Source organism: Notolepis coatsorum, assembly GCF_963971535.1.
Source record: "Notolepis coatsorum genome assembly, chromosome: 8".
In the NCBI taxonomy this organism is placed as follows: domain Eukaryota; kingdom Metazoa; phylum Chordata; class Actinopteri; order Aulopiformes; family Paralepididae; genus Notolepis; species Notolepis coatsorum.
Window position 1 is genome coordinate 60936612 of NC_140172.1, and position 16031 is coordinate 60952642.

A 16031-nucleotide genomic window follows, 5' to 3' on the forward strand; every position below is an offset into this window, starting at 1 on the left:
ATATTTGATTAAATATGACCTTCTCAAGAACTTTGGAGATGACGCTGAGAATAGAAACTGGACAATAGTTTCCCTCGTTTGTCCTATCTCCTTTTTTGTGTAGTGGAACCACTCTGGCACATTTTAAGTCGTCGGGTACGATGTTTCAGTGATAGGTTGATGATATGTGTTAGAGGTTCACTAATCTGGTTTGCTCCGTCTTTGATAAACCTCACTGGTAAGCCGTCTATTCCAGTAGCTTTGTCCTTGCCTAGGGTATTGATCGTTTTTTCTACCAGGGCCATGTCCACTGGTTGTAATTTGAAGGAATCCTGTGCAACCTTATCTGAATAATAATTAAATACATGACTACTACCAAACTGTCCAGTGGGTTCGGGTAACTTCTTCACAAGTGTTGATGCCACTGTAGTGAAAAAATTATTGAATTTTTGGGCCACCCTTGCACCGTCAAAGCAAATTTCATTATCAATATCCAACCCAATCTTTGAAGAAGCTGAACAATTGTTTCTAATGGGAGCCCCCAGATTTTTTAGAGTTTGCCAAAGTTTGGGGGAGTTTTTCACTTCTTGGAATTTTGTTTTGTAGTATTCTGTTTTGGCCTTTTTTACCAGGCTGGTTACTCTATTTCGCATATGTCGATACTCATCGAATAGAGCGCTATCGCCACATTTTCTAAATGTTGCCAGAGTTTTGTCTCTTAACCGAATTTGTTCTAAGATGTCTGAATCCATCCAGGGTTTGGAACGTTGTTTGACTCTGACAAGCCTGATGGGGCATACTTTGTCTAAACCGATAGAAATATTTCTTTAAAAATGATCCAAGCTTCCTGAGCTTTGTCGCACTCTGTAACCTGACTCCAGTCTTCAGACTGCAATAGTTGTTGGAATTTTTCCAGGTTGTACTTTTTCATTGACCTGTTCCTAACCGTGCTGTGTTTGCCTATCTGGCTGGGACAGATCTTTCTTGTGCAGTATGTGACAAAATGGTCACTGATTCCTAAAGGTAGCACCCCAGATTGACATATTTTTTCTTTGTCAGATGACAAGATAAGGTCAATGATAGATCTGCTAGTCTTAGTAATTCTGGTAAAATCATCAATCAATTGTGTAAAATCAAAAACTGAGCAAAAATTCATAAACTCTGCAAGTAGACCATTGTTTAAACGACTAGTTGGATGGACATTACAGTTAAAATCACCAGTAACAATAACCTCTTGATCTAGAAAACGGTCTGCATTTGCACAGGACTTCTCGAGAAGACATGGTCATCATGACTCTGTTTTGGGTGTTTTCCCAGCTATCCTGGAGTGCGCGGCTAATGCTAATGCTACAATGCTGGGACGCTGTTCCTTTGTTCCCCGCCGTGGGCTGTCGCCACTCTTCCCTCCTCTTAACCATTTCATTGCTGAAGGTCAATCGGTGTCTAATGTGGGGGGTTTTGCTGAGGCTTATTTACCCTTTATACAGGTGGATGGGCTGACAACAGGGCGCAAGGCAGGTGTGCCATGGCTAGAGGGCCAGGTAGCATCGGTCCTTTGCCCTGGCATGGTTGAACAGTGTCCCACCCGGAAGCCGACAGCAGGATGGAATTTAGCGGCGACCAGTGTCATTGCTCAGTTGGCTGCTTTTCTGTCCACAATGGTGTCGGGTAGTGGGGCCTTGGGGCCAGCCGACGTCGAAAACATTGTGCATGTTTTTGAGGTTATACAGCTTTTAACCCAGTCACAAGCTATAACCGCAGGGAGGACTAGGATGCTGTCAACGCTTGTTCACAGACATCTTTGGTTGGAGCAGTCTTCCTTTGAGGAGGAGAAAAGGCTTCTCCTCCTCAGGGCTCCCCTCTCCGCAGAGGGAGTCTTTGGTCTTTCCGCAGGAACTCGGGCGGTATTTGACCTAGGCCTCACACCGCCTAGCACCACGCAGCCAGAGGTGAGGGCACGGCCTCGCCAGCGACTGTGGCGAGGCCCCCGACCAGCGGCCATGTTTCCCCCGCCTGAGGTACCCTGGACACAACAAAAACAGGTGATCACAAGGCAGACAGCCTTGGCGGCCGAGGGATCGGCTACATTAGATGAGCATGCCCTAAGAAACCGTCGCCGTCTAGCTGTGTCTAGCTCGCTCTCCGATCACTCCCCCCCCCCCCAACACCAGGGGGGTACGGGCTCTGATTTGTCCCCTTTGGCTGCGGGCCGCATGCCTTCAGCGAAGCGCAAGCGGCCCCACGTTTCGCTTCTCATGGGGACAGGGGCTGACACCCAGTTGCTGGCTAGGCCTGGGTCTGCCTATGAGAATGCTGTGCTGTCAAGCGGCTCCCACGCCACATGTTCTGCGTCTGTGTTTGGTGAGCCTGGTGTTGTGTCTGTCAACGATGAAGGTTGTCAGCGGGGGAACTCGAGGCCCAGGGGGTCGCAGCGTGAGTTCCCCCAGCCTGCCCTTGCCAGGCCGGGTATCACGTTAGTGCCTCTCACGGCAGGAAGACCGGCGGTGGTCAGTCAGGCACGTGTGATTTGGGTGGTAGTAATATCACTGCAGGGCTACGGTGTATAGGAACCCACCCTATCTGGCAGTGTGGAGACCACATGTCCAGCTGCAGAGCAGGGTATCCTCAGCAGTCCATGCCGGGGAGATGTTCAGTGGGGGAGCTTATGTCACCCAGTGTGATGTCAGCTTCCCCCGTATCAAACTGGCCCTTTCTGTCGGGGTCCCCCCTTGGGTGCGATTGCCTCATTGGTAGTGTCAGGGTGCGATATCCCGGCTACGCGAGACGCCCTGCTCGCGCGGTTGGCGAGTCCAGGGTTGGCAATGCACAGCGGGTGGGACCGGGCCGCCTATCTACGGTTTGTGGCGGACCAGTGCCAAGTGGCGGTGGGTGTGCTTTGGGATTATCATCACATATGGCTACAACAGTGCCATATGTCGAGGTGGATGGAGAGAACGCTGAGGCGGGGACTTGTGTTGCAGTTTGCACAACCCCACCCTCCGTTTTTAGGTTTGGTACAGACCCTGTTGTCAGGGACAGTAGCGGTGACAGCTCTGGCCGAAGAGATCCAATCTCTGTTGGCGAAGCAAGCCATCGTGGTGTAAGGTTGGGGGCCTGGATCCGGTGTCCTGCCCCCTGGACGCTGTTCTTTCCTTCCTCCAGTCTATCCTGGATAGACTGTCGGCCTCGACAGTGAGGGTATACGCCGCAGCTATATCCTCTTGTCATGTGGATTTTGGGGGCGGTACGATGTTCAGCCACCCTCTTGTGAAACGTTTCCTGCTTGGCGCTCGGCATCTCAAGCCTGTGGGACGTTCTCTGTCTCCGAGTTGGGACCTCCAACTGGTCCTGGGCCGGTTGTCGGAGGCCCTGTTTGAGCCTCTTGAGCAAGCGCCATTGGAGCAGCTGTTCTTTAAGACTGTGTTCCTTCTGGCCATCACCTCCGCTAAGCGTGTGGGTGAGCTGTGTGCTCTCTCGGTGCGGCCTGAGTGCCTGTCTATTCGGGCCAATAGCGGTGCGACTCTGAGGCCTAATCCAGTCTTCGTGCCAAAGAATATCCGGATCTCTTTTCGCTCCAGGGATATTGTGGTTCAGGCATTTCATCCGCCTCCTCACGCTAGTGAGTTAGAGGCAAGCCTTCACCTGTCGTGTCCTGCCTGTGCACTGGGGGTTTACCTCAGTCGGACGCAGGATCTCAGGGCTTCCGATCAACTGTTTGTTTGTTACGGTGGCCCTCGCGCAGGTAAGGTACTGTCCAAGCAGCGCCTGTCACATTGGTTGTGCGAGGGCATTGCCCTTTGCTACATATTGGCTGGACAGGTCCCCCCTGGGGGCGTCAGGGCGCACTCCACTCGTGAAGTGGCGGCCTCTGCCGCCCTGTTATGGGGGGCCTCAGTGGAGGACATCTGTGCTGCGGCCTCCTGGTCCTTCCCGGGTCCCTTTGTTAAGTTTTACCTCGTGGACATGACTGGGGGTTCTGTCTCCCAGGCGGTTCTGTGCGTTTTCAGGGGTGTCTGGTTCCCCCTTTTTTGCACTTTGGTGGAGTTGACTGCCTCCCCCCCTTCGTTAGGACGGGCGGGTGGACGGGAGTCCCCACCTCGCTGGTTGGGGCTTACGGGCCCTCAGGGGGTACACTTGTCGGGCCACGCGTCTGCTCTGCCCCATATCTCATAATGACGAAGAGCGCGACGCGATTGGCCAGTATGATAATATAACGAAAGGTTATCCTATAACCTAGTTATATGAATACTGGCTGAGCGTCTCGCTCTTAGCGCCCTGAGGTCCCTTGGATGGGTTTTCAGTGTTGGAAATCTTTCTGAGGAAGGTGGAGTGTGACCATGTCCGGCGTCATATAGTGGGACGCAGGGGCGTGGCCTGGTCACGTGCATGTGAGTGCATTTGTTGTTTCGTGAGCACATTATGTGCTAGGAAATAAGAGATATCTCATAATGGCGAAGAGCGAGACGCTCAGCCAGTATTCATATAACTAGGTTATAGGATAACCTTTCGTTACCAACATGGGGGTGGTTAGGTCCAGCTTCTTCCAGCTGAAGCAACTCTCCAACGTCAAGCCTCTTCTCTTTTTTAAAGACTTTGAGAGAGTTATGCATGCCTTTGTGACAATACGGCTGGACTACTGTAACACACTCTAAACTACTGTAATGCGCTCTACGTTGGCATTGGCCAGGCCTCGCTGTCACGTCTTCAGCTGGTCCAAAGCGCTGCTGCTTGGCTGTTGACAGGGACACGTAAACGGGAGCACATCACTCCTGTCCTCGCCTCCCTTCATTGGCTGCCTGTGCAGTTTAGGATACATTTTAAGATCCTGTTGTTTGCATAATAAAGCAATACATTGCCTGGCCCCATCCCTCACTGAGATCCTGCACCCCTACACCCCATTACGGTCTCTGAGGTCTGCTGACCAGTCCCTCCTTGTTGTCCCTAAATCCAGGCTAAAGTACAGGGGGGACCGTGCGTTTGCGGTTGCAGCCCCCAAACTCTGGAACGAGTTGCCCCCCCACATTAGGCTGGCCACAACGCTCCCAATGTTTAAGTCCCATCTTAAAACACATTTGTTCTCCCTAGAATTTAAAAAAATTTACAGTCTGCTGCCGTAATTTGTTTGTAGTTATGTGTGCATTGTATTGTGTTTATGTGTTTTTTTTTTTACTATATTATTGATTGATTGTGAAACACTTTGGTCAACCTTGTTGTTTTTAAATGTGCTATATAAATAAAGTTGGATTGGATTGGATTACATTACATATTATATATGTAATTATATGTATTGTGTCGGGATACGACAATGTTGGGGATATACTAACCTTTGCACTGTCTTTTACTATTATGCACTTTGCTACTAAGTAATTTAACATGCCTATATTACTACCTACTATGCTAATATGTCTATACTACTATGCACTCAAGACTGTAGCACTCATGTTCAACACTGTTTGACGAACAATGTTACATAGAGTTGTATCCTTCCTGCTGACTTGTTGTACAGAAACAGGCCAAACATTCATTCAAATATTTTCAAATGTGCTGTACACATTCATGACCCTTAGAGGATGTAGACCATTGGTGTCAAACGCAAGGCCCGCGGGCCAAATGTGGCCCGCCACGTCATTTGATGTGGCCCCCAAGAGCTCTGGTAAAAAAAAATTATCAAATAAAAAATGTAACATTAATCTTGGGTTAAAAAATAGCGGCCTTAAAAGAATTGTGGGTTAATGCATTAATAAAGCTTTAACTTTGACAGCCTTAGTTATTACACATTCTTACACATACATGTATGTTGAACATCTGAGGTATTGATGAAGTAACAAAGGAAGAAAGCCAAAAGCACTTACTCCTCAGACATTCTTTGAGAATTTTACAGCCCAAAATACAAAAAGATCCAGGCGGAATAGGTAACAAAGGGTTGAAGAAATATTGTCTGAACTGTCAGATGGATGCAAACTGGCTGTGTGACATAACCGAGCATCTCGCTCAATTGAATAAGAAGCTGTAGGGACGCAAACAAGTCCCACCCAAAACTTGACCAAATATAGTTGTGAACTGAGACAACCCTTATTTTGTTATTTTTGAGTACAGTTACAGTTGTGTGTTCATGCAGACACATAATAGCAATTTCATTACGAATTGAAAATGGGGGACCCTGATGTAAACAAGACGAAAGTCTTTCTCTGGTCTGCATCCCCTTAACAATTGTGTGTATTGAGCCGTACTGTACTGTACCCATTCTGCAATCTGTTAATTAAAGTTAATTAAACTATCTTCCATTAGTTGGATGTATGGCCTCTGCAAGGTTGTGTGCAGCCATTTGTTTTTGTAACATCTGCTACATCTGTCCCACGTGTTCTTTGCAGCTCACAGTTGTTAGTTCTGCCCCTCTTGACTGTGACAAAAAGGTTTTGAACAAACTTAATGTCATAGCTTGTATTTGATGATATTCTTCTTTGTTATTTACTTGAATGGTTTGATCATTGATTGATGGAGTAATATGGGTTCTGATAAACTACAAGTATTTGTTAAAATAACATAAGCTAACATATATGTTTACATCTATGCAAATGCATATGCAATATGTGTAACTTGATTAAGTAATAAATACAGAAACAACATGTTTAACAATATGTAAATGAGTAGCTACATTTATTTTAAATTACATTAACATTTATACGGTCTTTGGCCCTTTGAGGGCAACCATAATGCTGATGTGGCCCTCTGTGAAAATGAGTTTGACACCCCTGATGTAGACTATTGACTTTGGTGACCCCATAACCTTTCATCTAGTAACAGCATCAGGCCAAACGTTCATATCCTACTTGTGAACGTGATAACTCAAATAGCTTTGATTTGAATATTTTCAAATTTGAGGTGCACATTCATGACCCCTAGAGGGCCTAGAGAGGATGAATTCTATTTTGGTTTGACAATTCTATTTTGGTTACCCCATGTCATTAACCTTTTTTTAGAACCACCATCAGACCAAACTTAAAATTTTACAATTAGTTTATCAAACAGCTTTTATTTTAATCTTCAAATTTGCTGTGCACATTCATGACCATAGGAAGATACCTATTGGTTTAGATTTCTCCATAACCTTTCCTCTAGCTCCACCATCAGAATGTTTATGTCCTGATCCGTTAGTTATATAGTAATGAAACTGATATCCAGAGATATCTACTCATTTCAAACACATTGCCATAAGGTCCTATGAAGTCCACTACAGGGGCGGCGATATAGGCGAGGCAGCCGAGGCAGCCGCCTTAGGGCCTGCGGGGGGTTTGGGGGGAGGGGGGGCCCGGGCCCGGGACTGAATGGAGTTGCCGTTCGTGGGACTGGATCGACAGACTGCATTGCGCCATGCCCCGGGTCCTATGTTCCCCCTATGTTTCCCATGTTCCAAAAGGGTTCTATGTTCCCCGGGTCCTATGTTCCCCCTATGTTTCCCCGGTAGCGATAAAGGCTCGCCCCAGGCTCGCCACAGCAGTGGATTTCAAAGATAGATAATTCATTTGTATCGCAACGGAGTCATGGATCTAGTCGGGCCACGTAGCATTATGTCGACAAAATTCAAATAGAATAAACAAGTGTAAAATAAAGAATTGTAAACGAAGTTTAGCCTATTAAATCATTTTATAAGCGTTCGATTATTTGCGGTCTGTGTGAGAAGCATCCATCTGCAGAACAACAGCCCAGCCCTCTATGTCCCCATGCTGTCAGGCCGTCACAGGCTGAATTGCCAATGGCTGAATTGGAGTATTGCACTGTGCGGGATTGATTGATTGATTGATTGAAAACTTTATTAACAGATTGCAGAATGGGTACAGTACAGTTTCGTCTTGTTTACACAAGGGTCCCCCATTTTCAATTCATAATGACATTTATGACATACTCAATGCAGTACTGTTACATTTGTGACATACAGTAAATATATACAAGGGGGAGGGAACTACATTTATGATGAATTGAAAATGGGGGACCCTGATATAAACAAGACGGAAGTCTTTCTCTGGTCTGCATCCCCTTAACAATTGTGTGTATTGAGCTGTACTGTACTGTACCCATTCTGCAATCTGTTAAATAAAGTTTAAATAAACGCATCGTGGATCTGCCCGCAGGAACGCCCTACCCAAAGCTGTAAAGGAATGTGAATCACTACCCACTTTCAAAAACACTCAAAGAACACCTACGGGAGACTGCAATTCGAAACTGGCCCCCACAAATGTCCTAACCCAGTTGTACAGTAAATGACCAAGTATGGCTTTGTCAGTATTCCACTGTACAGTGTACAGTGTCCCCCACCAACCCCCTACTCAACCCCCCCCCCCACCGCCACCCACCTCCAATGTACAGTCCCCCCCCCCCCCACCCAACCCCACCCCACCTACCCAACCTCCTCCAATGTACAGTTTCTACGTCAAATGTATATACACTCTTTTCTGGACACTTTGTATCACAAACAGTACTGTATTTGCAAATCTGGTATGTCATAAATGTATAGATGTAGCAGTACTGTCTATCTGTATGTCATATGATTAATTGAAAATGGGGGACCCTGATGTAAACAAGACGAAAGTCTTTCTCTGGTCTGCATCCCCTTAACAATTGTATGTATTGAGCTGTACTGTACTGTACCCATTCTGCAATCTGTTAATAAAGTTTTTAATCAATCAATCAATCCCGCACAGTGCAATACTCCAATTCAGCGATTGGCAATTCAGCCATTGGGTGGGTGGCGCTGCTGAGCGGGCCTGTGACGGCCTGACAGCGTGGGGACAGAGAGAGCTGGGCTGTTGTTCTGCAGATGGATGCTTCTCACACAGACCGCAAATAAACGAACGCTTATAAAATTATTTAATAGGCTAAACTTCGTTTAAAATTCTTTATTTTACACTTGTTTATTCTATTTGAATTTTGTCGACATAATGCTACGTGGCCCGACTAGATCCGTGATTCCGTTGCGATACAAATGAATTATCTATAAAAGTGGCTATCTTTGAAATCCACTGCTGTGGCGAGCCTGGGGCTTTATATACCGCCGCGGCCTCACGGCCCGCACCGCGTCAGTGCGGAGAACACTCTCCGTGGTGCTGAAACATTTTTTCCTGTTTTATTCCACTATTCCAGGAATTTCCAGAATTGTGTGTGAGAGATGGGATCATAGGAGAGAGAGATGGGAGAGAGACCTGCATGACCCAGCTTGGCTTCACAGTAGAAGAGAAGACAAAAGCGATTTGATCATTCTTTATTTTTTTATGACCCTCCGTGCTCCGGGACTTTCAGTGTGTACATCCTTATTGAAGCGTTCTTATTAACGTGTGTGTTGCGCACACGTGGGAGGAGGGAGGGATGTCCCGGTGCCGGGTGGTGTGTGTGTGTGGGGGGGGGGGGCCCGAGCTGGCCCGAGCTGTCAAGAGCTGTCAATCTTGCCTCAGGGCCTGTGGGGCATTCCAACCGCCACTGGTCCACTATATTGGAATTGCCGCCATTTTTGAGAATCTGGGCCATTCGGGGATATACCTGCTGTTGGCCACTGACAGTACATGTCGAAATCTTTTCCACTACTATTAACTCATTGGACGCCACCGCTTAAGTGCGCGAGAGGGCGCTAGAGCGCCACCGCTTTAATCAATGGGAGGACTGGGAGATTTGCGAGTGCTTAAAATATATCTTAAATTATGGCTATGGGTCTAATACACTCATCGATTATCAGTGAGTTGCTTGCAGTCAACATGTACGAAACAAATTGTTTTTTCATCGGTACATTTCCGTTTTATACCGTTTTGAATACGAGTATAGTTTTGGTGATTTCTAGTAATTCCAGAGAAAGACGCGATAATAGCCCTTTAGTGGAATACACAAAACACGTTGTCATTTTTCGGCTGATTATTGAATCTTCCTGAAATCAACGCTAGATCATCATTATTGTCCTTCCTCGTGCATACCTGAAATGGCCCTCGTAGCGCGGCTCCCCCCCCCCCCCCCCCCCCCCACCTCCTGCACCCAACGGAAAACAGCCACACATACACACACAGATACAGTGTCGATCGGGGTAGAAATACATATCGGATCAATGATCAAATTTATATATAATGTTCTTACCTTGTATCTGATGTAATGCAAAATAAATAATCCAATTATCTGATCGCCATTTGAAGTACTGGGCGCGGAGGTCCGTGCCACGTTCAACAGCGTTGCATATGAGGGGGGGGGGGGGGGGGGGCAGCATCGCAGATGTATCGTTGAAATTAGGTTACCTCGCCTGATTATTTAAACCACGCCCGCACGGCTTGGATCGTCCCAGAAAAAAAACTATACCATTCCCAGTGGAGTGCAATACCAGCCGGAAGGCGTAGGGGGCGGTATTTGCCCTTTTGCGAGCTCAGACCCATTCCCAACGATACCATCAGGCTGGATGGATGAAAATGAATGGATATCGCTAATAAAATAAATAACGACCAAAACCCGACTATACTCGTGATTGGCGCTCAAGCGATGGCGAGTTAACCAGACTATACTTGTGATTGATGCTGAATGAGTTAAACTTTTGCAAGTTCCTCCTCATGCAAAACAGCCCATCCATTTCATAATTAGGCTATTTATCATTGTTATGTACTGTATTGAATAATCCAATAGATGATAGACCTTAGAAACTAAATCTTGAACATATGAGCCAATATGAATTTGTAGGAAAGAGCATTTTTTTGTAGGAAAGATTAGTTTCCGACACTCATAATTAGGCTAGCATTTCCGCTCTTTTTCTGCTCTATAAAGCTGATTTTGTTTTCAGAACATCATACAAATATTAGATTCGATTTGATTAAACTGTATTGTCAGAGAACAATCTTATGGGCAGCCTACATATTATTAGTCTACAAGCTGCGTAAACATAACACACCTGATTTAGCAGGAGAGGGAAAGTGGGCTGTGTTGAAAGGCCTGCTGTTCTACACTCTAAACAAAAAGGGTGCTAAATGGCACAATTTTTTTTGGCTCATAATCATCTACAGGCTGTGTAAAAAGAGATGACATCAAATAAAAAAAATTAAAACTGGCAAAATCTATGTATACTATTACTGTTATGTAATACTGTTCTAAATATTTGTTCAGTTTCTGATTGTTTCAATGTCCACCAGGGGTAGTTAAAAGAGAGAGAGAGAGAGAGAGATAGAGAGAGAGAGAGAGAGAGAGAGAGAGAGAGAGAGAGAGAGAGAGAGAGAGCACACATGACAAGTAACAGTATGATGAGGTATAACTATATATTCATAATTCATTTTATGTCAATATTAAATCAATGTGATGCTTTGGAGGCACAATAATTCCATTTACAATAAATATTTGGTTAGAAAATACCATTTTAACGTGACTTACTTTAATCTAATGTTCATTAAGATTACATTAGTTACCATCTTGTATTGGACAATAATTGGTGCAAAGAAAAGAAATCCAGTTTATGCCCATGTCTGGTCTTCTATCCAAATACAATCCAAATACAGATACAGATAATGACGTCTCCGCACACCCCTAGTCTATACTCTTCTTACCTCTGAACATTCTAAATAGTGGTTTTCTTATGGATTGAATACTTACACTATAAATTACTGGATTAAGAATGGGAGGGATTATAGCAAAGTACTGGGACAAACATATCAGTTTGGTAAGGAAAATAACAAAGGTCAAATCGATTTTTTTATATTTCAAAGAAGCATCCCCAAGAATAATTAATAACTGCAAACAGGTGTGGAGTGCAGGTTTTGAGGGCTTTGAGCTTTGATTATTTGGTTGAAAATATACTCTCAGAATATGTACATATATGAGTAAACAACAATGGTTAGCTGTGGAAATATATAAACATAACAGATAGTAAACCTGCTATTTTAATCTTGCTATCGTTTTTTCACAAAACCTTAGCTGAAGAGTTGATGAGTAAAAGATGACAAATGTTACCAGGGGGTAGGGCTGTCCCCGACTAAGGATTTGGATAGTTGACTATGATTGGCCAAGATGTGCCGTTAGTCGACTATTAGTCGACAAAAAAAAATATATATATATATATAATATTTGTATCATTCCATTTTGGCTGTGGGGGGTGCTTAATGTCTGAAGGAGTCGACTGAAGGCTTCTTGTCCTGTGCAAAAGCATGCAATTGGTCCACTGATGGATACATCTTGATATTTGTCTAGTCTATTGTGTTCATTAGATGGGTGAAATCCTCTTTCAGTGCCTCTGTGCCTGTTTTCGTAGGCAGTTAGCCTCTGGTATGCGTGCCATTAGCGTTAGCCACGCTTCTAGGCCTATTTTGTTTTGGAAAGAATAATTAATTTTTTCCGACTAAGAGGTTGGCAGTCGACTACGGCTCCTTTTGACCGATTAGTCGATTATTCTACTAATAGGGGTCAGCCCTACCAAGGGGTAAAGCCAAGTAAATGCAATAAGTTTATACACTTTAGTCAATGATACAATAGCATGATATTGATGGCATATGGCCACATACCTATCATAACGCATTGCTGCTAAAATTGTAAATTCAATAATTGCATACGTATGTAGAGCATAGATATGTGCTTGACCGCAAGGTAGAGATACTGTATCTCATGAATTTGATAAGACATTATTCAGTATGGCTATGGCTGGCAATAGACCAGTGCCTCCATATATGCCATTTGCTGCCAAGTTACACACCAAGAAGTACATTGGCTCATGCAATGGTTTTCTCAATACAAATAACTGTGATAAAATGTTTATTTTAAGCAATAATACTAATTTTAAAATAAAATAAAATTCTGCTTAATTTTCTCCATTTCGCTGTATGCAGACAGAATAATAAATGTCACCGCAGATGGATTGGCAATGCTTAGACACATTTCTCTTTCATGTACAATATATATAGACACAAAAAACGATGGAAATCATGTGAATAGTGGTACATCAAAAATCGATCTCAATAAAGCAAAATAAATAATATGACATAACTGAGGTGGAGCATTGCAGGAAGTAACATATTTATAAACTGTTTTGGTCTTGTAGACTTTTTGTCTTATGGGTTGTAAAAATTGTGAACACTGTAATGGGCAAGGTAAAATGTGTGTGATACAGTAACAGTGACTGACAGCATACTGTTAACAGGGTTCAAATTGTATTTTCTGAATGCTTGCCTATTTTAACATGTCAATAAAGTTCTCATCAAATATAAGTTAAAAGAGTTTTTTTCCCTCTCCCTTTTGAACTGGGAGACTTGCCAATATCAGATTTCACTCACTAAATTGTGGGCCAGTTGTCACACTGTCAACACAGTTTCAAATTGCATGTCACAAAGATAATAAATAGTTGAAAGACAAAATATGATGTATAGTGAATATATAATAAATTTAAATATAATGAAAAAAATAATGCATCAGGAAAAAGCCTGGCAAGTAAAAAACGAATTTCAGTTTGCTATGTTTGCCATGCAGGACAAAATATAAGTACAAAGTAAATGTGTCAAATACTATTCCACAGTTCCATGCAGTTACTATAGTGTCCTTGTTTAATGGTGTACTGGTTTGCAGGCTGTGAAAACAAATGTCATCTAAGACAACAATAAACAATATCAATCTTACTGATTGTAAAAAAAGACATGCAATGTTTGTTGATTTGTCTATGTGTGTCAAGATGCTGGTATTAATAAATAAATACATTAATTAAAACTTTACAAGAGTTTAATCCTGGAAGAAGCACTTGAACACTTACACATATCCAAATAAATGTTTATTGAGTGTTGAAAATGTTGTTTTATGGTATTACTGCTGTATTATGTGCTACAAACTGCAGAATAACAGCAAATATGCAAGAGACATAATGACACATGACCCAGTCATGAGGGAGACTCAAACACATCATCATTAACACACAGTATCTGACAAGCCACCAGGACAATTCCACAATTCAAATGGTTAAAATGGAAAGCATATTGTCCTTTTCATCTAAAGTGGAGATTTGATCAGACATCACAAGAGTAAGCAATAGATATAGATAGATTATCCTATGTGGTTATAAAGGCATCAGTCTTAAGAATACAATCTTTAGGCATGCTTTATCATATGTCCTCCCCTTACCCTCTGTCTTTCCTGTCTTTCCTGTCCTTGCCCTCTATCATCCCCTTCATTCCTCCCCTTGCTCTCTCCTATCATCCCCGTCATTCACCACCTTACATTTGCAAGAAATCTTTGAAAAAATTAAAAAGTGTGTACTAAATTGGTGTTAGTCTACTTTTCTTACCTCTGACAATTCTAAATAGTGGTTTTCTTATGGATCGAATACTAACACCATAGATTACAGGATTGAGAATGGGAGGGATTATCAAAAAGTACAGAGACATACATATCTGTATTTGGTAAGGTAAATAACTCATGTCAAATCGATTTTGTATTAATTCAAAGAAGCACCCCAAAGAATAATTAATTACTGCAAACAGGTGTGGAGTACAGGTTTGGAGGGCTTTGAGCTTGGATTCTTTGGATGAAAATATACATATTCTCAGAATATGTACATATGAGTAAACAATCATTATTATCTGCGGAAATACATAGAACAAAACAGATAGTAATCCTACTATGTTCATAGCGGATGTATCTGTGCATGACAGTTTTACCAGTGAAAAATTTGCACAATATAATTTTGCTATAGTTTTCCCACAAATCCTTAGACGAAGAGTTGATGAGTAATATATGGCAAATGTTACCAAGGGGTAAAGCCAAGTAAATGCAATAAGTTTATACACTCTAGTCAATGATACAATAGCATGATACTGCAGTGGGTGGCATATGGCCACATACCTATCATAACTCATTGCTGCTAGAATTGTAAATTCAATAATGGCATAAGTATGTAGAGCATATATCTGTACTTGACAGCAAGGTAGAGAGATCTCATATGAATGTGATAAGACATTATTCATTATGGCTGGCAATAGACCAGTGCCTCCATAGAGGCCATTTGCTGCCAAGTTACACACCAAGATATACATTGGACCATGCAATGATTTTTCAACACAAATCACTGAGATTAAAAGTACATTTTCAGCAATAATAGTGATGTATAAAAAAAAGAAAATGCAAAAATATGTGGGCTTCATTTCCTCCATTTCATTGTATGCAGACAGAAGAATAGACGTCACTGCAGATGAATTGGCCATGCTGAGACACATTTCTGAAGTTGCTGTAAAGAAGCATATTTTTATGCATGGCACACCATACAGTATGTTGTTTTGTACAAGAATAATATGAAAATAAGATATTTTACCTTTCTGTGATGTCTCTCTCTCCACAACCAGAGCTGAGAAGTTTTATATTCTTCACTTTTCATCTCTTGTGAAATCAAGTCACATGATCTCAATCCCCAAGAACATATTGTAAGGCCTTAGGTTCTTCCTGCCACGTCATATTCTAGTCATTTACAAACTGTAATGGGTGGAACTAGTCCAGGCAATAACTAAAGGGGCAAAATAAATATATAAAATGTATTAAATATAAATAAAAATGGCAGTCTGTCATGACTGCCAGAACTTTAGCACCTTGGTCAACCAGTTACCAACTAATCATATCACACCTAAAATACATCACACACAGACACATCACAATATCAACATATTTTGCATATTCTAAATACGGCATCTCCAGTATTTGCAAATTAGTGGTAAAATGCCTTTGTTTTAAGTCTGCTCACTTAACACATTGGTCGCCAAAATCGCTTTCCAGCGTTATTGCCCGCCATGCGTTGACCGCCAACATCGCTGTACAGCGTTCTTGAGATCAATATAAAAAAATTTCGCCATGGCATTCATAATTCATCCACCCAACCCCCGGTGCCCTAGCGGGACCCTAGATGGGACTGCACGGCTCAATACCGCGGCCTGGTGGATGGTTGGGTGAGTTACACACAAAAAAAACGGAAGTTGTCATCTGTGCATCGAGGAAATTCCTCCGGCAGTCACATCTCGCTACAGGACTCCTGACAGACACTATAGTACATATGGATTGCTGCCATAACGCAATAATCGATA

The 16031-nt window shown here is 43.0% G+C and overlaps 1 protein-coding gene across 1 annotated transcript; it reads right to left on the reverse strand.

The window, feature by feature from the left end:
* Positions 1-11680: 11680 nt before the first annotated feature.
* Positions 11681-15164, reverse strand: LOC311233468 (olfactory receptor 52Z1P-like; the record flags this gene model as incomplete). Its single annotated transcript, XM_084320435.1, has 3 exons — positions 11681-11758; positions 12452-12555; positions 14249-15164. 3 exons carry the CDS (start codon positions 15162-15164, stop codon positions 11681-11683), a joined length of 1098 nt encoding a protein of 365 aa, XP_084176561.1.
* Between the last annotated feature and the right edge of the window lie 867 nt (positions 15165-16031).